The 27,124-nt window shown below is 30.0% G+C and overlaps 1 protein-coding gene across 3 annotated transcripts in view; it reads left to right on the forward strand.

Annotated features, from left to right (window-relative positions):
• The window catches only part of LOC111033576, a 165,613-nt gene that overhangs the window by 28,539 nt on the left and 109,950 nt on the right, over positions 1-27,124 (forward strand). For all 3 annotated transcript variants that reach the window (XM_022314373.1, XM_022314372.1, XM_022314371.1), the window contains one exon: positions 2,534-2,563. In XM_022314373.1, coding sequence (XP_022170065.1) covers positions 2,534-2,563 — 30 coding nt within the window. The remainder of the gene's footprint in view (positions 1-2,533; positions 2,564-27,124) is intronic.

Consider the following 27,124-nt stretch of genomic DNA (forward strand, 5'->3'; position numbering starts at 1 on the left):
AAGTACTTCATTAAAACGAAACTGCTATATACATTGGGCTTAAAGTATCAAGCATCACATTACTATATTTAAAAAAAATATGGTTGGTTGGTATAGATTATAGCCATAATATCTCTCGTATTTTAAATAATAAATTCGTTGAAATAACAAGACGAAATTTCTTAATATATTTTTACTTATTTATATATTTTTTTGTTTTTATGCACAAACATTTATAGATCACATTATATTATATTTTTAACTTCCTCATTGTTTATGCTCCATATTTTATTTCAGTATTTTATTTAAATGTTGTAATTTACTAAAAGTATGCACTTACATCAGAACTATTTAATACTTCATTTAAGCTTGGATGTATTACTTATTAAAATCTACAATACTAATTTGATATTATTATTGCATGTTATAGGTGATTTGGTAATGCATTAATGTGACTATATCGACCAAATAATACAAAATATGATATAGTTTTAGTAAAGTAATATAATTATAGATAGGTAGGTAAACGGTAAAGTATCGTAAATATTGAACATGATTTATTAAAGACAGCAAAGCCAATAATATTAAAAACAAACAGATTTTTGTATTTTTTTAATGTCAAGTACTCTATCATAAGCATGGCTGCTACGATATTGTAACTTTAATTTAAATAAAAGGAACGTTGCTTGCTATAATAAAATAAGTATTCTATTTGGTTTAAATTCTGAAAAAAACGTAAGCAAATATTACTTAAAAATCGAGGTTAAACTATTTCGTTGGTATTATTAAAAAAAAAAAGGATAGGGTTCAATCCATGTACCATGTACGGATTGGCGAGATAAAAAAATTGCGATATAACACCGTTATTTGCTTATATTGAGTACTCAGATAGTATTCGGTTTAGATTGCATTACTTGATATGCACCACATCTGATCAGAATGAACCTAATATTTTATTTGTAATAAACACATATTATAGCCATCGAACTTAAATAATTGATAATTTGTAGGATTGAGAAAAATGTATTATTCATAAATGCTACAAATTTATATTCCCAAGTGTTCTATGGTAACAATTCAAATATTTCTATTCAAATACAAATGTTGTATTATACGATTTGTCAGTCGTATGTATTACTATAATTGCTGTGGTTTTCATGAAAAAAATAAGATGCGCCTATACATTAGCTATGTATTATATTATTATGCGTGTCCAAAATTGTTAAGGGCGCTAAAACCTCAAGTTCTTATACTATTAAAATATACTTTTTTTCATTTTCATTTGCATTCAATTAGATTGCTAACAGAGAACTACGAAATTTCCTCGGTAAAAATATGTGACGACCTAAAGTTGAAATACAGGCTGTTAACATGTGTGGGTGGTAAAAATTCTGAAGTAAGCTATAATTGTGCAACCTATATAAATTGCGATGAATACACAAGTTGAATGTAATGTAGAAGTTAGATATCTGTCCAAAGCAATATAAAACCATTGAGATTGTAACTGGAGATCAATGTTCCTACCCAAAAATTTCATGACTTTGTAGGAAACTGGTGTTTACTTACATTTCATTCTTCTTTTTTTAACAATTTTCTCGAAAACTACTGGGGAATTCTAAAAATGACTTGTTTGTAAAGTACAATCAGTGTTCAACACCCCATATACAGCAGTGGTGCTAAATAAAACTTATTGAGGTATTTTACTCTCCTAAATAGTCGCTAGATACAGAAAAAAAAATATGACATCATTGTAAAATCAATAGCTCCCTCAGTGCGCTCAGAATCTAAAAAACATACTACCTATTACCAGTATATAAGACTCGATAAATATTTATGTACATTATAATATATAATATAAAACGTATATATAATATATAATTATATATGCTGTATATAGTATATATTTGGGTATATACATATGTATATGTCTCATCGGATGCGTATAATATGTTCATTATATTAAGCTTTCGCTGACAAAAGTTCGCTCATTTGTTTATCTAGTCCACGATTTAAATTATTAAAATGTTTAACACAGTAATATTGTTATTGTGCAAGACAAATAAAATATTTAAAGATTTTTTATTTTTTTATTTTTTTCATCGAAGTTTTAATGTAATCATAAATTGAATGATTTATTTTTATTTTTTACTTTCTTGTAGTTATATGCAAACACACAATATATTAAGTACAACCATCTTGTCGTGGTTTACCATATTTAAAGTTTTTAATCTGATATAAAATAAATTGCATTTCAAAAATAATTCATTTCAAGCGAAGGAATGACGCCGTAGAAATTTGTTATTTTGGAAAATATTGATCTAAAAAGTAGAATTTTTTTTGTAATTCATGATTATCATAATTTTTTTTATTCATTAAACAATTACTTGATGGGACTGTTAACTTTAATCTTTTTTCAGCGTCTTACTCTGCATTTTTGGTTTATATTTCTTTAACAACTTTCTTAAATTTCATTTATTTATTTTGTATGACGTACATATAATGTAAGCTGATGTTTATTCTTTAACATTTATGATTAATTTATTTTTGTTTTCAGATGACGACGCCTGTTTTTGTCTCGTCGAGGGTGAGTATTTTTAACATTAAATATAGTATACAATTTATGTTAATTTTAAGATACTACGATAGATTATATTTTTGCACAATTGGTGACGAATACAGGGGAGTATGAGTAGTGAAATTTCTCCAATTAATATTTTTCCAGTTTCAGTTTATCACAAATAATATGGCAACAAGTATTAATTAAATTATGCTGTTCTATAAACATAATATCATACAATTTTTCTTTATTTTAAAACTATAAGCTATTACAGTGATTAGCCATAGAATCTAGTTAGTAGAACCTTAAAATATCGGCATATAACTATGGGTACTGGGCGATTTACCAACGACATAATCGTTGACAAAACAAAAATATAATTTGATATTCAATACCGATTTCAGAAGAAATATCATCATAATATACTCGTTTCATTGGACTTGTTATACATATGTTTACTGTATATTATCGCGTGTATAACTATGAGTTATTTATATGCATGTACAGATAATAATACATGAATCCTTTATGCATACGGAATGCATTCCATCGACTGGCATTGTTGGGTATCCGCACAAAAACACATTCACGCACAGACATCAGCGGCTAGAAACAACAAAGTCATAATAATATAAATAATATTCGATCGATTTTTGAACATAATGTCAGTTATAATACAGTCTCTCCATTGTTCTAAAATAATAATATATATATATATAAAAAAAATAGCATTCGGTCCATTATCGAGTGCATGGAATAGGTCTTTGTGTGCTCTGAATGCCAGCAAATAATGAAAGTTCGCGTGTGAATGGACAGTAGTTTGTATTGTAATTTAAGTGCCACTTAAAAGGCGGCGGTGTAATTTTTTCGTGAATTAATTATTTTTGAATTATCACTACAACGCATGTCCATTGTGTTATTATTTATGAATTATTTTTAGTGTGTCCTAGAGTAACGTGTAAAGTTGAATTATTTTACAAGACTCAACAATACATGGACGAAAAATATTTACGGTTATAAAATAAAATTAATTATCGTTGGTTTTCAGTAATTTTTTTTTTATACTAACAATGTTGAATGACATTTCATAATGATTGATTCTGAAATAATTAATTTTATAAAATGAGAGGAAATATATGCGAGTTATGTACAATTAAAAAAAAATATGAAAAACGAAACTTTAAGTCTCTTATAAATTCCTATTATTAAATCATTTATTAGCTAAATATTACCCATGTCATATTATTATCATATTATAATGATGTTAATATACATTAATAATATATTATAATATCTTATTTCAAGGTTTTGTTTGGAAAGTAAAATAATAGAATATATGTTTTACCCGAGTTACAACTCATCTATGTTTCTATCGTTTTGATAAAAGGACGCTTCAACGGATGTTTAAACTCAACGTAAATCCAACATCGTTAAGATTGGTATTCGTCCTTATGTGTTTAAATCAGAAATATATTGTCTAGAATATTAAGAAAGCCAATCATAAGAGTAATCATTTTAACTGTTTAATGAAAAAATGCACCTTTAATATTTTTACCGTTTACTTAAAGCTGTGATTATTCACTGACTACCGTACATAAGAATGACAAGTATTGTAAACTTATTAGTATGTTAAATGTTAACATAGTTGATTAAATGGGAAACGTCTTATGTATTTTGAGAATGCTATATTCGTGTAAACGACGATGAAAATTAAATTTCACAAATTACGAAATTTATTTAAGTTCAAAAGTAGGTTATATACAATAATTCAAAGTATGAAAACATAATTAAAATAAGTTTTTTTATCCCAACACCTTTAAGTGTGATATTATTATAATTGTCAAGGAATTTTTTCACTAGCCATGAAAACATTTCATATTATCCACGCTTCAATTCATATTTTAACGCCCATCTTTAAAATAATTTCTCTAGTTATAAAATTGATTTTGATAATGACATCGAAAATACTGGCAAATTATATTTATTTTCTTTAAGGAATGAACTTTATATGGGTTTTTAATATATAAGACTCCCGCATCTTACAATCGTAATTCACTTTTTTGTCTTTGAAGAGAAGTGTCCTTACACAGTATATAACATGAGTCAAATACCGTCAGTAATTTAGCGTAAAAACTAGTTTTTTGGTGTATAGAGTTGTATACCAAAACGAACTGTAGCGTAACTTTATTAAAAAAAACTAATTGTTAACATTGTTTTAATACTTTTTCAAATAAAACAAATTCCAAGGACCAGAGATGACGAAAAGAAAGAAAGCAAGTGAGAGTAACGAAAAGAGATTGTGAACAATATTACCAGACTTCAAAAAAAAAATTCCGATGTTTAATTAGGTATCGATGTAATGATTATATAATATTTATTATGTGAAAACTACTTTATTTACTCAAAAACAACATGACCCGTTTTATTTGATACAACAAACCACACTTTATTTAAAGTTTAAATTTTAAACTGTCAAGGTTCATTGAAGATTTTAAACGTGTTTATATTTTTGTTCTGACAAATATTCTTTAAAATATTCGGCCAGGAATAATTTACTTGTCATTTTCGTATAAAATTGTTACTGTATCAGCTTTTTGCAGACCTTTGGCTATGCGCAATTGCTGTGATTATTACATTGATAATATACAACAGATGCATGTCAAATTAAACCTTCTCGGCTTGACTTTCGTTCCAACTTTCATTAAATTAGTAAACTGAATCTCAGACTTTTAATTTGGCTGCGAGATAGGAATGTGTATAATATGCACTCGGTGCTGTGAAGGTTTTAAGTTGATTAGTTGTGGGAATTAGTTGTTGAGTTAATGACATATAAACGCGGACAAATAACTTAATTAATCTATTGAATCTGATCTAAAGTTGAAATTAATTTGACTTAAGACTATCAAAAAGGTACGAACGTGATACCTAGAATTGGATATTAAGCTAAATATTTGTATTATTATCTAAAAATGTAAAGCAGTAGTGAACTTAGCAAATATTATAATTCGGCAGATTTGTATTTAAGAAATTATAATAATAAGTATAGGAAGTTTTAAAACTATTTTCATTCGGGTCTTTTATAATTCTACAAATCGCAAAAACGGTCAAGGTTTTATATATAAATTCGGTAGTTATTTCACAAGATTTTGTAATATTATTAATGTTTTTTGTGAATTTTTCAAAAATTATTTCTAAAATTTCTTTTTTTGTATTAATACAAAATAATGTTATGTTCGATTTGTAATCTAAATACAAAATTTAGACCCGAAAAATATTGAAATAGAAACTGTTTTCCAAAAAAAAAATGTATTCCTATAGATATAACTTTCCTCTGTAATTTTTAGAATTTCATAAAATAGTTCAAAAAATTAAAAATCTGTCATTATAGTATTTGAAAAACCACACATTTTCTTATGTATCGATATTCAAAGAAATTAAAGTAGTTAATGAAAGTAAATTATTAAAAACCACATACACACCTCACTTCTTTAGTAATTAGGGTTTGACAAGAAAAAAAAAATTAAGAAGCTTGTCGAATCAATATGATATAATTATTAATTTTTTATCATCTACTTAAAAAACACATAAATATCAAATTAAGTTAAGATGAATAAATTTAGATGCATACCTATTCAAGTAAATTGAAATATGTATCATGTACCTTGAATAAAGTAAAATGTATTTCTACATTTGATAAGTAAAATAATATTGATATAACTATTGATACAACCTAATTTTTATAGATTCAAAATATAATTAATATCGAAAATAATTAATCTACACAATTTTCAACACAAACATTATGCAAAATAAATATACATTTTGTTCAATTTTTTGTTCAATGTTAAGTAAAATACCCTTAGAATTGTTAAGTGTAATATACGAAGAGGAATAAATTTAATACCCAGTACCTATTATGTATTATGAATTTGTATTACAATAATAATCAAATCGAATTTTTTATAAATTTCCTTTAACCTATATACTATTATTGTGTATAACTGAAGCGTAACATTTAATATTAAGTTCAATTTTGTGCTTTGTGGATAAAAATATGGGGTAAAAATGTATAGAGGTATTTACAATAAAGCTCAAGTAGAATTTTCATTTATTACGCATATAAAATATATCAAGTGCTAGCAATAATCTGCTCAGTCATCGCGCGATACTCTAGAGTAACATATTTCCGTACAAAATGAATAACTTAAACAAATACCAAACCAGAATATAATTCATCAATTTACTGTAATATTATTTAGTCTCTAAAATTTAGACTCCAATTAATGATTATTGCTAGGAATTCAGATGTGTTACTGAAATAGACCACGATGAGACTACGGCGAGACTGTAAAACCAAATTGTGTTTTTGAATTCAACCGTATACAGTGATGTACAGTGTACTTCGTATACTAATAATCGTATTAGACACATTTTAAGCGTGAATAAAAACACCAGACATATGAGAAAAACAGCGCTGTCACGTTTGACACAGTTTTGCTGTAGAGTTTAAATAAACACAGGCTAGGTGACGTTTCTACTGGATTTCTCCCGATTCACGGTCCACGAAGCAATTCCTGACACCCGCATCTACCAGAAAAGTCACTTAGACATAAATTCAGTCCACTTTTACCAATTTTTTCATCCAGAGTGATTGGTACTTACCAAACTTTTGTTATATCAGGGTATTTTTTCTCAGTGTTGAATATTCGGTAAGTACTTTTTAATGAGTTTCTATAAATTAAAATTTGGATAACACGGCGTGTTAGATAGGCAAATTTGCTACACTATTACAACTATTCCTAGTCTTTGGATATTTTTTCCGACACCTGATAACTGATAAGTCGTAAGATATTATTTTTTTCTTTTTACAATTATGTTTCAATAAAACTAAACAGAAAGAAAATATATATTATCATAGTATGTTAATACGTTTATAACAACTGAGAATATTGTGTTGGCAATCAGTAAATTAAATACTATTAAAATAATATTTTACCTCAGTGCACTAGGCCGTACTCGACTTTTGTGTACATTAAAACCCGTGGATCTACCTATAAAAGGTAACTTAGGTTAAAAATATAGTATAGGTTTATCTAGTGGGTAGAATTTCATATTAAGGCTAAGGATAGTAAAATTATATTCCATATTACAGTATAAACCATTTTGATAAATTTGTGTGTCTTATGAATAATAATTATTTTGTTTTATTCGAGACATAACATCAAACCTATTAAAAGACAGCTTTTATCTACACTTTTCTTTTTTTATTTTGCCACTGAAAAATCTTGTTTTGAAAGTTTAATTTTTAGTAAGTGGGAGTTAAGTACTACCGAATCAACTATTGTACTTTGTAATAGAGGGTTAGAAACTTTCTCTGGTTGTGCAATTTTATACGATTTTTAATTAATGTCATAAAAAACTTGTTTAGTTTAACTGGAGACGTTGGTAGTGGTGCAATGTTATCAAGATGCCATCTGAAGTACCTACTGCATGATAATTATTATGCCACAATATTAGTTTAGTATAATAAAATCTGAATTAATAAAAGTACATACCTACCAGCTAAGATGTAATAATAATTTGAATTTATGAGTATAAAAACTTTATAATTGTATACAAACATTTAAAAGACACTTGGAAATCAAATTGTATAATATTATGCTATCTAATAATAAATAGAAATGAAAAATGTACAAATGAACAATAATTCGGTGTTTTTATTATTAAATTAAAGTTCAATTGATATTGATAATAAAATTATGCACTACATATTTTTTTCAAGTGTTTTTCAAAAAATCTTACTTATTTATAAATCAACACGCAACACAATAAAAAAAAAATGTGAATAGATTTATTATATTTGAATAAATACAATAAATAATGCAAAATATGATTTGTGTTTAAAAAATATATATACCATACACTTTAAGAGGATTACATAAATACTGTGAAATATTATCGGAATTATGTTTTAATGAACTATATTTATAAGAAAAAATATATATCTTTCTTGTAGTTGTAAATAGACATACATTGTACAAAATTGAATATTATAAGCGTCAAAAACAGATGCAAATAACTGTAAAAATCTTTAAACGAAATGCTAAACCAAATAAAATAGAAGAAATGAAGGAATAATAATATTCGTACATACGAGGTTAGACGTATGATACACAGTAAGTTATACATAAAATACGTAGGTATAAAATCCTAGGTTACATTCATAACCTGTAAGTATATTATTATTATCGAATATTTTCAGGACTATTTGTGAATAAGTATTTAGTTACATAATAAATTATACAAAGTAGAAAGACATAATAAATTATTTGATCATTGTACGTAAGTGTCAAGTGTTCTCACTCGCACAACGGGGTAAACGGATTAGCCATTGGATGAGGATAATATGTCGAATAAGTTATTGGATTTTTTCTGTTTGATAAAAATATCATTGACGTGTTTGAACATTGAAGGGTACCGAAATTTTAAAGATTTTTGATTTTTCAAAACATTACAACTTTGTGTAAGATGACGTTATTCTCTAAAAATATTTTGACTTTGAAATTTAGATCAGTAATTGTTAAGATAATAAATAGGTATACATGTACATTATTTTATAATTTTATTATTATTTCTATAGACAATAGTACATGATAATATTCTAGTTATTATTAATGGTAGTGGTTATCAGAAATGTCATTTTTTTATTTTATCGTATACGAGATAGTATATTATTATGTATAAATTTTTTTTCAACAAATATGTTTTTGGATATTTTTGTTGATGTTGTGTTGGGATAAAATTTGAGTAACTGGGTGAATTACACGAAAATTAGTAAAATTATTATTTTTTTTCAATAGATTTTAAAAGTTTTTAAAAAAAAGTTAAAAACAATAACTAAATGTACTCTTATTGAAGTTATTTTAAAATGCACAAAAAAACATACACAAAAAGGTCACGAAAATGTAAGTAGGTCACACACTTTATCATCGAAAAACCGTTGGTAGGTCTCCAAATTAACCGTCGCCCATTTATAAGCAACCATCATAACGAAAATTCGAGTATGTTATGGTAAATAACTTTCACCTAGAGTAATAATAAAAAGTGTTATCAAAAACCATCATTCATACTCCATCATCACTCATCGAATTGTTTGTTTTCTGAAAATGTGTCTCAGAACCCAATCTCAGAAGACCACTACTGTTATATTGATCCTGGACCACTATGAACTAAAGGCTATAATATTTAAGCATTATATATGCCACAAATACCGTTTTAAATCTGCAGTGACTTCGCTTCAGATTTAGATCGCTATAATTTAAATGCGCATATTTTTTGTCAAGAAATCAAATTGTATGGTTGGTGTAATACATCTTTACTAATAAGTTTCGACAAAACAATACGGACGACGGACCTTATCGAGTCTTTTGGTTGACAAAATACACAATGACATTATCAGTTAATGACAAGTACTACACGAATTTCTATGGTGATATGCTAACTGATGTCTATATTAATAATAAATAATAATTATGGTAAACGTTATAATTGTAGTATGATATTATTTAGTTTGGTAGACAATATTCACGACTTAATATGCGTTATATTAATACATCGTTCAAAATAAATGTTATTTTTATTTTCTACGGTCTTTATTTATATAAGTTCCACTGGAAAAAAATCCAGTAAAAGTGTATCCACGTAAGCTCCACTAGGTTAAAAAAAAAATCTTGTTAAAAATATAAGATTTATTTTAATCGTATCATATCTTTTTTAGGTTAATAAATTTAATTTATTAGGATATAATATTATTCTTAAAAAAAAAAAATAATTATTTGTATAATATTAATTTTCGGACCAAATATTATAATTTTTAAATTTGCGTAGTATGTACTGTGTAAAAAGATGTTTCAAAAATTAAAATTTTTATCTAGCTCGTTGTTGTTCTCGCGTCTCCATTTTATTTATTGATAAGTTATTATTATAGGCGTTATTGTGGCGTTTCGCGGGGGAGCTCTTAATTTAAGAGGAACTCTTATTTTATACAGATCATGACTATATGACTTTCATATTTTTAAATTGGCATAGGAACAATACTTATGAGGAACTTTCCATACGGTTTACAGACTGAGGCTTTGCAGTGATTACAAAATTAATTGGGAGTACGAGTATAGTCAAACAACTAAATTACTGTAACCAATTGAAATGAGTGTACTCTGTATATATAGAATGACAAAATTAAAAGAATTGATCTTTTATCGGTTTGACTGTGGCAAATACAGTCTGCATGAGTTCAACCGAACACAGGCATGACAATATTAAACCAGCGGACTGAACGTAGTCATTATTTTTTTTTTATCAAAATAACGGTATATTTCCGTAGTTTATAATCGCCCATTTTATCGATGTATCGCAGCAGCTCCATAACAAATAATATTTTTTTGTGTACTCTAAATATTATATGCCTATTGATTTCTGTCCGTAGTAGGTGCCAGTTTATTTGATTGAGGTAATTAAAAATATAAAACTAATCGACCAATATGGTAAAAAAAATAAACAATTATAGTTTTTTGAAATAATGAAGTGTTATCCACTGCACTTCAAACATTATTAAAACAATCTTTTTTTTGTAAATCCCAAGAGTTGACTCTGACGGAGTGATGACGGATATAGACGGATCATCGCCTCGTATATTCTTCTCCTTCGTTTTCATCTTCCCTTCGTCTCCTTCATCACATTATTATTATTGTTGTTGTTAGCATTATCATCACAGCTGCTGTATCCAAAACGGCATAAGCATCACGAATCGTGCAGTTAAAAGCTAGGGCAGCTTTGTTCGGCCCTCATCCGCTGAAAAGAGGAGCTCGGCAAATAATATAATGGACGAAATTCGATTTGTTTCCGAAGTAGGCGCCATTCATTTAATCGGGGCATTCGAAAATATGAAACCAATGAACCCATAATATGGCGAAACAAATAAACGATTATAGTTTTTGAAAAAATTAAACGTCACACCTGTATAGTTCCTGCCCTACCAACGAGGCATTTCAAATGAAACGTTCTTTTATTTTCGAGTCCCAAAAGTCGACTCGAAAAATCAGCCTTTAGCCGCTCGACGACTATTGCAAACGGATCACTGCGCCGCCTCATATTATATTCTTCGTCTTCGTCTTATTATTATTATTATTATTATTATTATTATTATTATTATTATTATCGTCGGCATCATCATCGCAGCTGCTGTATAGAACCGTTGCCGGACCGAAGGCGCCTGCGTCAAAAGCTGGGGCAGCTTTGTTCGGCGCTCATCCGCAGCGGAGGTGCTCGGCCCGCGTATAATGGACGCGTTGTTCTCGTCCACTGCCGCCGCCGTATAATAACATTAATAATCGGTGAAATGGGTCACGTTCGGAGTCGCTTGCTATATTGCCCTCGGCGAGACGACGGTGGTGGCGGCACAATCATAATAATATACGTATAGTATTATTATATACGCGCACACGACCATTATATTATTATATTATTATTATTACTATTATATATATAAATGTGTGTACGGGTACCTTTAGCCCCCTCGCCGAGGACGCGCCGAGGGTCGGGAGGCTGACAAAAGGCGCTCGCTCACATTTATAATCGCTTTCCGCTGCAGCCGCCGCCGCCGCCGTCTTCTCCCCGGCGGCCTTAACGACAAACGACCCGACAGAAACGTCAAATCTATATATAATAATATAATATAATAATAATATCATACTCCGCAGAGGCCGTGTGAAAAATGACGCTCGAGGATTTCGACTTTTGACGATTACGTCTACCGGTTGTGTATAGGCGTTGTTGTGCGCGGATAATAATATAAAATCGTAAGACGATATATTTTGTGTACAACGAGAAAAATATGAAGCCCCTTCGAAAACGACTGGTGTGCGGTGACCGGCGGGTATTATATGTCGCACGGGCAAGGAAGATGGTCGTAATTTTCGGCTCCTTCTGAATTGTTTGAAAAAAAATCATTCGATTTTCACTCCCCATCGCAGGATACAATAAAATCACAATATTATTATTATTATACGTCGTACAATACTATTCATTTTTACTAGCGCAACGTCATAGCAGTGCTTTGTTTAATTTTTTTTAATTTTTGACTCAGAAATAATTTGAAACAGCTAATTGAAAGGGTACATGTCGTAATAATTTAATTCTAAAAAAATCATAATGGATAACGCGGAGTAAACGTTAACGCGTTATTTTATTATCAATACAAATTGTTGATAATTATGTAAAAAAAATATGTTTAACTCTAGACTTAACTTTTTATAATATTTTTTACCATTTTTTCTTTTTTTTTTATAATCCAGCGTACACTTTATGATGAAGGAAATTTTAAAAAATTATAACGAACAAAAAAGGTAGACTGCCGGCATATGAAGTGAACGCGCGCTTTGTCACTTGGTTTTCTACGTAAGCGGACTGACGGCGGCGGCGTGCTTTTACGACGAATCGCTACACAGTATGTCAGTACGAGCTTTTCGTGCATTTTTTTACTCTTTTTATTACGCCACTGCTGTAATATTACGCATACATATTGCATTATATACTTGGCGAACGTGTGTACAGGTACAGCTGGCCTCTCTGGATTCATGTATAAGAACAACACGTTAAATCCTATAGGTACTTCCCGTATACGCATGGTGCACCGACCGAATCACGTCGTCGAGATTTATGGATGCATTGTTGACATTTTTTGATGGCCAAGATATTTTCTCATTTCCCCGGGGTGATACCCCCGCAATGGCGTCCTTTAGTCTTGTATTTTATTTATATTTTCTGGGTATTTTTTTTTTTTTTTTTATGTCCCACCGCGGCTAAGAATTGCGTGCTGGTGACGGTTGAAAAAAGAAGATATATTTTTTAAGTTATTTCGTGGCAACTAAATGCGTCCGAAAGAAAAAAAGAATGGTTTTTAACAGAGAGGCCACATTACCGCAACGCAGTGAACTCCACCCTAGTATTACGTAATAAGGTTAATTACACGCTCACTCGCCATTTTTAGTTCGCAAATTTTGTAGTTTTCCAAAATTAAAATTACTTCCACCGTGAAATTCCGTAGTATTTTCAAAATAATGTTGAAAACACAGTGAGGTTCATGTGAGCCTTTTTAATTTCATCCCAATAGTGGTATAAATGAAATATGATCTGTGACGGGGCAACGAGGAAAATGCGGCGTATTTATTTATATCCCTCATAATATAATAATAATATTATAATAAAAGTTTCACATCACACATTCGTACCAAGCCGGTCTTCGAAATTAACATAACGTCCCTATTATTACGGGGGTCGATCCGTACTTAAGTATGTAGTAGCAGTACCGCCTATTATATTATGCGGGACTCTCAAAAATGTTTATAAATATTATAACAACTACCTTGGTTACGGCACAGGTAAGTATAGAAGATTACTAGGAAATTGATGCGAGCGTATATGCATAGGACATTATATTTCTCCGAGAGGGGTGGCCGGCGGTGTGTGTGGCTAGGGTCAAACGAGAGGGATGATTGGAGTGGAAAAGGGGACGACCGAAATCAATACACGAACGCATTTTGTAGGGGCCAGAGGTGGTTCCGTGTGGTTTGCAATATTTTTCTACGACATTCGACGGAGGATGTCTACATGGATGCGTACGAGGGAAAGCGTAGAGGAGAGAGACGAATAAAAAATAATACACTGGCATGCATTATGATACCGAGAAACAGTCGGGTATCGGGCACGACCGCGGTCTTCCGCGACGGTCGATCGGCCAAACACGATATCATTAAGTCGATGATATTTACTATCGCCTCGGAGTTTTTTTTTTTTGTTTTCCGGTTAGGCGATGAAAACCTCGAGTTATAATACCGTCGTCACTTCAGGGGTTTGAGATGATAAATAGCTTTTATAAAATATCTTAAATCGCTCGTCGTTATTGCCGAACGATAATATTGTGATCGCGATCGTAATAATTGATATTATTATAATGTGGATCATCGGCCATTGAAATTCCCTGCGAATGACAGAGCCGTCGATGCACCGCCGTTCGCACTGCGCTTTTTTTTTTATTCACGGGCATATAGTACAATGCATTATTATGGTTTATTTATTTATGACGAGAGTACAATATTCGATACGCGTGCATCGGATTTTCCGTGTTTGAAAATAACCGAACAAATAAAACATCAATTATTATTATTGGTCACGGCTAACGACCGCGTGCGATCGCGGTGTGCAACGGTGTTTGTTTTTCTCCGCATTGCAGTTGTACACATAGGTATATATATATATATATAAATGTACTGTATAAATCGTAAACACACGCGAGCTTCTGCGTTTTAAAATCATCTATCCGGCTAAATCAACGATTCGGATCATTATTTCACATATTTGTATTATTATCAACTCTAACAATACTCTATATCGCCCTCGAATACTAATATCGTGTCTATACATATATTGTACGGACGACAGTGAAATCAATAACGCAGATATTTTTATTTTATTCCACGCGTTTCCGTATTTAGCAATGAATTATTATCAATTCCATTAAGTGAATTAAATACGTTTTCAATACTCTCGTGATGTCGTCACATCGTATGTACGCATAGACATAATATATTAATATTTAATATTTTCTAACAGCTACTATCTGCGGCGGCGGCCACTTTGAATTTAACCTCACCCGAGTATTTATTTAAACCACATTGCTGTAATACCACGGGGAACCTATATTATTATGATATGACGTACGTTCAAATTTTGAATCACCTCTTTTTTTATATCAACATTATTATTCATCGTCGTTTTTTTTTTTTTTTTTTAACTCTATACGACGAACCGTATGCCGACCCGATCAGAAAATATTATGTTTTCGCGCTCGTTATTTTTGCATTAATTTCGGCGTGTGTCATATACATATATCGTATACCTACGGCTGTAAGCGTACGTCGTCGCATAGGATTTCGTAACACGTGCGGGGAAGAGCAGCGGACAAATACTACTATTATATTAATAACACAATGCGTACGTTGTTCACAGCGATACACCGTAAATCGCACGCTTCCGATACAAGTTCCGTGCAATACCCATGTGCAGACGCGTATATTGTTTTCATCTTTCGCCCGAGGCAACGCGTAATATTATTATTCCGTATACGTCACGCACGTGACTACATGATATCTACGGAGTACCACGCACAGTACCAACCAATACCATCCATTACCGGACCGGTAATCAATAATCACCTGTCCCGATGGATTGCACTCTTTCGAGAGCCGCCCATCACACGTCGTCGGCCTGATATTTCGTATTCGAGCGCGGCACTTATACCCTCCGGCAGCTATAACTCAACGATATTCCACTTTTTGTTTAGAGTACGGTATAATGTTGTGGGGGGGGGTGCGTGATCGCATGTCCGGCGGGAGGGGGAAAACCCGCGTTAACAATCCGCTCGGGTTCGCGGACCGTTTGAGAAGTATGTGTGTATATTTCGCTTACCCCAAAAACCGTCGGTACCCACTCGTTTTTAATAATAATGTATACTTAGCACGTAATTTTGGAGCATGCACCACGCGTTGTGCGACTTGGCCACGTGCGAATTCGTGATTTCTGAATCGAGACTATAATATATTATTTTGATTGCACGATGCGTGTAATAAAATACCATTTGTAATACATTATTTGTATAGCTAACGAGTGGAGAAATGAAAACTCATTTTGGACTCATTTTGTCGTTATTATAATTCAACACAACAATATTATGATAAGCACACTTAAATATACTCTGACCTAAAACGCTATAACCTTACCCTGGGGTTAGCACCCCCTCTTTGAGCTATCGACTTCAAACCGGTGCCAATATTTTTCAACTCATTATTACGACGATTTGCAAAGCCAATTTTCAAATTTTCAACCTCACTCATTCTCCGGAAAATCCGATTTATCAATGAGAAGAGGGTTCGAACTTCACGCAGCACCTCCCTACTTTAAATGACTTCAGACCAGTGCCAATATTTCGTAATAAATTGAAACACTTCATTTATTATTTTCTAAATTTTAGTGACTATTCAGCTCTTCAGCTACCCATACTTTTATAATTATAATTATAAGAGTGATGATATAGCTGAAGAAGTTGGTGTGTAGTTCCAAAAATAATATCTAAATAATTAAGTAATTAAATAATTAAATAATTAATATTTTAATTTGGCTAGAGATGTATGCGTGTGTCATAACCCTGTAAGTAACACTCATCAACCTGAAAGTTTCTCAAACAAAAAGTAAGAAAAACTGCTATTCTTAGTACCTAAGTTTAATAACTAAGAAACCACTCGCTTGATGCATCAAAACGTAAAAACAAATTATCTTCTATAATAATTAAAAGAGTTGTTTTCATTTTAAAAAGTGAGGTTTTGACCGACATTCCTTAAAATATGGCAAAATATCTTGATACTTGAAAATATAAAAAGAACCTAAAATTCCAAAAATCAGAAATTGAATAATTTTTAATTCCAAATATTCATGAACATGCTTGGTGATTCACTCTACATCGACAATGCAGAACGTATGAGACTTGTATGTAATAGGTATAATCGAAAATCATTCGCGATGATGCTGATATAATAGCTGTTTATTTTTTTTCCACGTACCTTCGTAATAATTTAGTTGTCAAACGACTACACTCAATCGATTTACACAAATTGACTGGTAAAAATAAATGGTTTTGATACCCATGAATTAAGAGTAATTTTGTTATTGATGGGCTTGTAAATTCGACATGGACATGAGATCTATGTTAATTTTTAAACACATTTTACCACTTATTTTTTGTATGTTATAAATATGTAATAAATATAAGAATAACATTTTTATCACATCCCGCAACAATAAAAACAACACTTGTATAAATTGTGTGCCAAATACTTACATAGAAATAGACAATACAATAAACGTTTTGTTTTAAATATTATCGTTATAATACGATGACAAACAGTTTTTAGATATTTTATAGCCAAGCTGCAAGTGTTCAACTAAACAAATAACCTGAGATTTCGGTGAATAGTTGTACAATAATAATTGTAGTACCTAATCAAATCTTAGTGTAGACGTTGGTAAACGTAATTACTGTTTAATAGGTATCAGGTATACACAACATGAACTATTCACGGTCTTTGTAATTATTTAAAAATATAAATGACTTATTTAGTACTCAGTACTAGCCGATCCACGATTTGACTGTTATAACGGCATGGCACATAGCTACTGCACGAGTGTAAACTGTAAAGTAAAACAAATACTTGGTTAATATATAACCCCCTCGGTATAACTTTAATGACGTTTATGTATACCTATGGGCTATGCCAGTAATAAACGAAAATTGTGTGAATACGATAAAATATGTGTTCAATTTAATTAAATGTTTATAATATGACGTATAGAGAATCAGATAACAATATGTCAATATAAACGAACTGATCTAAATATTTAGTCATCGGCGAACTGTATAATTCAGTGGTGTCGTTTCTGAATTAAAATAAATAGGTACGATGACGGTTGTTTTACTCAACAAATATAAATAAAATACTGTATGAATAGTAACGATTAAGTTTCTTTTTTTGACTAATTACATAGCTATAGTGAGTACATATTGAATGTCCATTAAAAAAAAAAAAACATAAGCCCTCTGTATTGTATTAATTAATGTTAGAATAATATAGGAAAACAATTTATTTTTAAATTAAAATATGTTTGCAAACTTTAGAATTATAGGTACATCGCAGTATTTTGATTTTAGAAGTTTTTATTATGAACGTTGGTGAGATTTCCAGTAGAACAAAACTGAGTATAAAATCATAAGTAAATTCAAAACTTTTACAATTTCTACAAAATATATTTAAATTGTATAAATCCAGGTTTTTTCTTTATGAGGTCTTATGGAATCTTCATATTCAACCATAAAAAAGTTTAAATTATTTATATAACTTAGTTTGTTCAAGTTAGTTTGATAAAAAGTTTAAAGAATATGTTATATAATCCATAAAATTATATTATTGCTATAGCAATTTTGGAAATAAAAATCGCTGTATTGACAAAAATCCAAAGTATGAATATTATATTATACTATATTATATATGTATAAACATGTATTTTCCGTTAAATATTTCAATTTAATATTATCAAAAGAATTCGGTAAAAAATAAAACCGTGTGTGCAAAAACCAGTCTTGATTTGTTGATTGTAAAATCTTTTTTTATTTATTCAATTTATTCTCCTCTTAGAAAACAGATAATTGATCTTTTGCTAACTTCTTAATACTATAGTAATTGAACTATACAATATAATATGGAACATCTACTCCCTCGTAAAAGAAATCCATAATATTTTTTTTTTGTTTAAAAGATCGGAAAAGTGCTCTCAAAATGTCCCTTTTTAACAATATCTCAGTCTTTGACTCAGAAACTGGGTTTAGGTTAGTGGGTTGCCTTTTTAGTTTTTATTCACCTTGTGGAGGTTGGACTATGTAAATTTATTTAAATATATTTATTCTTTATTTCTAAACTTATTCTTTACTTTAACTTAATACTAATTATATTACTATTGTTACCATAAACTGCACAGAATAATCGCTCCTTACTACTTTAGCGTGGTTACCAGCTTCCATACTTGAACAGCACTGACTCTTACACATTTCCCCGCACCTATCATTAAAACTATTTCCTTAATTCTTACGCCATTATTAATATTGTATTGTTAGCATCACATCATTTACCCTATAAATACTTCAACTCGCTCCAAAAATGCTCACACTATCACGAGACAACGTCAAAATCCTTCGTGCTAATTGTAATCTTTTTTTTTAAAAAAATATCTCCTTCTTAACACGGCTGAATTGTATGAATAAAAACGTGGTTAGATTAAATTATAGAAATATTTAAGTAATACATTTATTTTTATATAATTAATTCAATGTAATGTGGATAACAGTTAAATTTTTTGATAATCTATTATGTATAATATTATTTAAAAACTATATCTTTTGTAAAAATACTCAGTATTTTAAATACAAGTTATAACAGTATAAGGAACACGAAAGATTTTTGTTGGTTTTCAGTTTGGTACACAATTTCTCACTTTCAAAAAATTACACCAATAAATTGTTATAATTCATGATTTTTTTATTAGGGGTTAGGAACACTCGTTTTTCAGTACAAATTGATAAATATAGTAACAAACACATTGACATATCGACTAAATTGCACATACCCATCGTTTGAAATAAAAAATAATTTATTATTATGCTATAAAATATTGAAATAAAAAAAAATATATTTTATTGTTTCTTAAAACGACTTAGTGGAAGGTTTTTAGTGTTAGCTATTTAACCATTTAACCGTTCTTAACCATTAACTATTTATGTTTTATTTCACACAACTGAAGTAGAAATCATTTAAAATACTTAAGAGAACTCGATACATATGATTAAATTATTGTATACTCAGTATATTGACAACCATAAAGTTATTTTCCTTCTCCTTCTTCTTCTTCTTTTATTTCACCGTTTCACCCCGAACTACGTGGTATCGGTCATTCTTGTCTTACAACGCCATAGGGCTCCGTTCGCCACCTCTTCTTCACACTCACCAAATATTTTGGTAACATGATCCATCATGTCTATTCATCTCCTCTTTGGACTTCCATTAAATTACTTAAAGTTTTATAATAGTTTATTTCAATATCAATATTATAATAAGCAAAGTGGAACATTAATAGTCTTACATTAACCTATTTGCAAAGTCATGCATTAATCTATTTTATGAATTTACAATAGAATATTAGCATAATATCTGTCAACACATCGCCCCACCATTGGTAATCACCGGTCACCACTATTTAAGCAATCTAAAAAATGCATATTAACAAATTAGAATATACCAGGCAGACCACAATTATTTCTGGCACTTTATTATTATACTTTTAATTCTTTTCTATTTTATTAAACGTATAATAATTTGTTTGTATTTAATAGATAGTTAAGTACTACACTTATTATATTCATATATATTTAAAAACGTGTTTATTATTATTAACAAGCCGACCAGTGTATAACATCATACCTAATATTTAAAATATAGCTTGTTAGGCGATCTCATAAATTACTCCTGTGATATTTATTTCATTTATAATAATAATAACTAGAATTCTAATGTAGGTATACCAGCATACATGAGCGACTTTCATTGAGATTAAGTGTATAGAGCATGCGCCTTAATGATGATTATGAGCTTCGTATTTTATTTAAAAAACTTATTCTTTTCGGGTGAACGTTTTTGAGCAAAAATGTGTATTCTACACCAGTTGGGCACTAAGCTAAGCAACATGCAGTAACACAGGTTAATACGGAATTAGTGCATTATATTAAGAAATGTTTACTTTATAAGACTAAATGTATAAGAAAATATTCATTATAGAATAAACCATAGATTTGTAAGCAAATCGCTTAAATTCTTAATTATGTGTAAATTAATTTCATACACGACAATAATTTATCAATTTTCAAGTGATCTTCAATTTTAATTTTTAAATAAAACTTATTTTATAAAATAATGCATTTTAATACAAAAATGTATATAATGTTACGTTCTATTTTAAAATAAGTAACTGATACCTATATATTAAATTATTTTAATGTGTTACTATAATACATTTTGAATAAATTTCTTCTTTAGAATAGATTATAGCCGTATATGATAGTAGTATACATTTGAATTCATTTTCATTAGATCTGGTTCTTTAAAATCATTAGTACTATCAAACTTGTTTTAAATTTCTTTTAATATTTAATATATTATTATGCGTCTTATATGTTTTTCTTTTAATTTTAACATGACATAAGCGTGCACAAAGACTAATACTACAGAAAAACCTTATAAATTATATTACATATGTATCCCTTTATGCTACTATGTATACTAAAACGTAGTTCAACTATAATATATACAGCATAATATGCCATGAAAATAAAACAATGTGTATACATAAAGGTTTCATCCATGCATAAAGTATCATTATAAAAATAATAACTTTATTTTCAGAAATTATTTCTGCAGACCAATAACATAAGTTTTATTCAGTATTACTTTATATATCTTAAGTATGTACAATTATGTTTGATAAAGCTCTATTCTGTAAGTCTACAGCTGCTGTATACTGATTTCTCTTTGGGATGTATACAAACAATCGAAAATAAATAACTTACTAGCCATAAAATGCAAAAAACAAAAGTAAAAACTATGAAATAGTATACATTGTATACATATTTTGAATTAAACTTGTTCGAAATTATTAACTCGATAAAAGTTTACCAATAGAATCCCTGGATAGAACCAAACAGTAAGGAAGTTTTCTGTAGTATAAGAAATACGATCAAAACAATTGATTTTATATCAAAAATGTATTAAGCATACAACCGACGTTTTATCGTTAGATATTCAGTAAACAATACATTTTTAAAAAGCAAATTTAATCGAATACTGGTGTATTTTTTTCCAACTTTAAAATTTAAAATTTCTATATACCTACCGACTTTTTATTGAACTTTAAAACTTCAGTGAATGTTTGATACAGGTTAAAATGTTAACAGGAAAAACAATGTCAATTATAATATTTTCGATAACAAATTACTATAGCAAATTACGATAACTATTTACGAATAAAACCTGTATGTTTTAACCAGAAAACTCTCTATTGCGTTGTTTATTTTATAAAAAAGCTATGGAAGCTGTAAACTAGTATAACATGGTAAAATTATGGTAATGTCACATTTACAATCAATAGATCAATGTTTGAAAATATGCATGAAATCTAATGGAATACAGAAACGCTCCTTTACTAGTCTATACTGTTTAAGCTTCAGAGTAATAAAAATTATTAATATAAATTGTATACAATATATAATTAAGTATGTTTAATTTCATTTAGTTAAGTCGTCTGTGTTTTATCACATTATTCTTCTGTTTCCTTTTGTATTTCATAGGTAGGTATCTATATTTTTTTTAATTGAGTTCTCGTGAAATATGGTCATACGCATACTACATGCATAAATTATTTATTTAATTTTTAAGCATTTGAGTTAATTTTTTTTTGTGTCACCTACTCAATAATCTGAGATCCATTATGCTAATTTATTATTTCTAGATAACGTTATAAATAAGCAATTAGTTTACATTAGACGCTTTCATTCTGTTCAGACTAGTAGAGTACTTAGTATATTATTTATGGCGCATACAATAATATAGTAGGAAAGACGTAACATACGATGACAAATATGTTGAGGTACCCATAATACGCCCTTCATTCTATACAATAATGTGACTCGGAGATTTGGTCGGAAAACAAATTTAATGTTTGTGAAATATATTTTGAATAAAAATTGTTCTGAATGTGAAATATATGGGGAACTTGAAAATGCATGGTGGTCATAAATTGTTTAAGTAAAGGAGAACAGGAAAATGTTTTCGATACGAGAATTATTTTTAAGGCCATGGCATTCTTTTATCATGGTCAATTAAACGCAGTTACAGCCGTAAATTTTTGCCGCAATAGAGGTCGCGTTATTATAATATATGCTTTATTTCCCTTTTCGCGTCCGTTCTGAAAACCCTTGGTAACTATTATAATCATTCGCGAAAAGACTTCAAATATAATACGCCAAAAAAAAAAATAATGCCAGCCCACACTTTTATTTAAATTTTCTTTAGACACCTACCTACCTACTTATAACACTTGAAGTTTCTTTTTTCGCGTTTCGAAATTATCCCATCGGCGCTGTATACGCCTGCACCACCTATACGTATATAGTGTACCGGTGCGGAACTTGCAATAACAATTTATCTTTACGAATGAAAATTGCCAAGTATAATAATATAGTGCACAGTGTAAATATTTAATTTCACAGAAACCCCGATTATCTTGTAATCCCATTAAGTAGGTATTTCGGGCACGAAACAGACTTTCGGAGTGCGCAAAAATGTACGTAGTGTACATTATAGTGCAGCCGGTATAACTGTTACGTCTATAAAAACGCACGCATGCGCACGAAAACGGAGACGATACGACGGAAAAGCGAAAAAAAAATGTATAAAACGAAAACAAAGGCGCGAGTAATTAAGTTTACAGCCAAACTCGTATTTGTGGCAAGTGTTGTGCGGCGAAAAGAAAACGATACAAACGTTCCAAACCAGATATTATCCGCAGGCGTGTTTGTGTTTGTTGTTGTTTTGGCGTGTGTGTGTGTGTGTGTGTGTGTGTGTGTGTGTGTGTGAGTGAGTTTAACTCTGTATATTATATATCATATGTATTGTTACACTCGCAGTATATGTTCCAGACTTCCAGTGACTTTCGTTCGCACTTCGAGAACGACCACGTGTCTCTATATAATCTCTGCAGTGATATTTTGTGGTATATCGAAAACCTATTTTGGGTTTTCCCGATACGAGAACGATAGTAAATATTGTCATTGTACTCGCTGTAGCTTTAGCACCGGGCACTTACTTAATTCATATAAGTGCTCTCGACAATTATTGTCGTATTAATGAAAAATGCACTAAGTGACTTTTCGCCCCCCCCTCTCCCACTTCCCGGACCGAAGATTTCGAGGAACGAAAACACTAGTGGCGTATCTGTATTATATGGCGTATCGATGTTTATTTGAAATCAAATGGCACGGCCGTTGTATAAACGCTCTCGGAAATCCCGCGTTTATATAGTAAATCGTAAAATGGGTTTTCGATTCCATTCACGGTAACTGCTGCTGAACGAGATCGTTCTCGGTGTTTGCGAGGAAAAAAAAAAAATACCGGAAACACCTTGTACGACCGTAAGAAAGCCGAACGGACGAGACTTTATTATTAATACAATAGCCCCGGGGAAAAAGGCAACCGATGAACAACGCGGCGGGTATTATTGAATTTGTAAAACTTTCCGCGGATATTCGGCTACTGCGACCTGCGCCGCGACGACGACCGCGGGTAATGTTATACCGCCGCGAAAACTGAGACTAAAACACTGTTTTCCGGGAGCGTCCGTTTTTTTTTTTTTTTGTTTCTCCTCCTCCTCCTCTCCTCCACTTGGCCGCACGGTAATTTATATGCACCGTGTGTGTTTTTTTTTAAGCACCCCCCGTCGACATCGTCCGCATCGCCCTCGAATCTTAGAAATCGTTAAGTTTTATATTTGCGTTTTCATACACACGTCTGAATTTATTATGCACATATAACAATTTATATATACTCATGTATAAGGTAGTTAGACGGGTGGGCGGGTACCTCCTATACACCTCTACGACCGCGAACGTATCGTTTTCTTTGTTTAGCATTTTATCCAACATAATCCACCGACAGATAATATAACATAACAAACACAGAACACGTATTATAGATACCCGCGGTGGAAATGTTTTCTTATTTGTTTTTTTTTTTTTTTACATTTTCTTTTTTATAAAAAAATTTTACGACGCTTGAAAATTTAAAAAAACATTATGACGTGCGTATACGCGTCGTCGAGAGGACTATATACGTACATACGCATTTGTTCATTGCATATAGCCTCGGGATTGCACACACGTATAATAAGTGTATAACGTATAGTGTGTTATTATAGTAAATGTGCGTTTCTTGTTTCCAATAAGGTGTAGGTGTTATTTTAATGTAAGCATAAATATTTATCCATTATCGAATTTCTAGACGATAACTTCATATCGTCGGTCGGGAATATTTTCATAATTTCTAGCTTAAAGCGAACTACAATAGTAAATGCAAATGATAATATGACAGTTCATACACCATATTTTGTAACTCGCGTACAAATTAAAATCTTGAAAAAAGAAACCGCTGACGGAACAATGCGATTGTCTTTAAGTTTGATTAAACATACATTTACTTATAAACTAAAATAACAATAAAACCGTAGAACGTAGGTATAATGTATATTTTAATATTTAGTTTATTATTGTGTGTGTGTGTGTGTGTAAAACAATGACTGAGTGTATATGTATAGGTCTATTTTAACTTTTCTTATTAGGTATATTATTGATTATCTTACAATCTTCATAATTAGTTTCGTTATCGTTAAAATCAAATGTCACATGAAACATGACGTATTATATACGTCATGCAGTATTATACAAGTAAAATATTTATGAACTAATTTCAATTTTTTTTTTTTTAAGAAAACAATTTATGTCAATATTTTAATTATATTTTTACATCTAAAACTCCTCAGATTATATCGATTTTATATCGTAGAACTTTTTAATATTATATTTTTTATCAATGCTTGAGACAATTTTTTTATTTTTCGATGATTACTAAAATAATTGTTCTTAAAAGAATATAAAATAAAAAAAAATATATAATATTAATATTTTAATATTTAAATAAATTCACTTTATATGCAAAAAATATAAAATATAGTTAAAATATTTATTTAAGAAAAGAGGCACCTTGCTCTCATCCTTTATCTAAAGTACTGCCGATAATGCATTACACTAATTTTCGAACAGGTTCAGAGGATTAAATATTACAATATGCAACTTAAATCAATCCATTTTTTTTCTCAAATCAAAATGTTTTACCGATGAATAAATTCAAATTGCTATGTAAGTGCACAGGTATGCGCAATTCCCATAAACGCACATTAAGTCATGGGAATCATACAAAATTGAGGGAACGACTTATGCATCATAATGCTCAATAATGGCATAATTTATTCAAGTATGCAATTTTAAAATATTCAAAATCTCGACGTTAAATATATATGTAGGACAAAATCGAGAGATAGGAACTGCAGAAAGGTAATTTAAATTAATTAATGATCCAATACGAATTTATAATACCGAATTATCTTTCTTGGACATATTGAAATCCTGGTAAAGATTTCCAGGACACGTCCCTGTTTTGACACCCTAGGCCATTGTCCATATTATAGTTTTTAACTGGAAAATTGAGAAAATAAAAGATTAGATTACCTCTAAGGTAGTTGTTACAATATTAATATTTTGTTTGTGTTCAAAGTGATACACGATAACAATAAATAATCAACAATACATTTCGGAGACTTTTTTGTTTTATATTTTATTTTATTTCTCTCAGAATTTGTAAAAACCTGCATAAAAAGTTTTCATCAGTAGTTGAGTAGTATAATTATAATATATTATACTATATTATAGCCATAATATGGCATTATACATATTATGTACTTATATAACCTAACCTTACTCGGAATAAAATTACTCTTTTTTCCTTATAAACATATTATTAACTGTATACCTAAGGTCACTGAATAACTATTCTGTACTAAAGTAAGACTTTCTAATACATTTTGCAAATATTTAAATATATACAATAATATAGTGATGGCTTTTAGATATTTCTGTAAAGAATATTTAAAAAAGATATATGCGAACGTGATTGTCTATTAATAGCAAAAATAATTACTGAACAAAAATGTGATTTTTGGCAGTTTTGAGTAAGTATTCCTGGGAATCCCCAAAATGTCTGTAATCGGGAA

Source organism: Myzus persicae, unplaced genomic scaffold (assembly GCF_001856785.1).
Source record: "Myzus persicae strain clone G006 unplaced genomic scaffold, MPER_G0061.0, whole genome shotgun sequence".
Lineage (NCBI taxonomy): Eukaryota > Metazoa > Arthropoda > Insecta > Hemiptera > Aphididae > Myzus > Myzus persicae.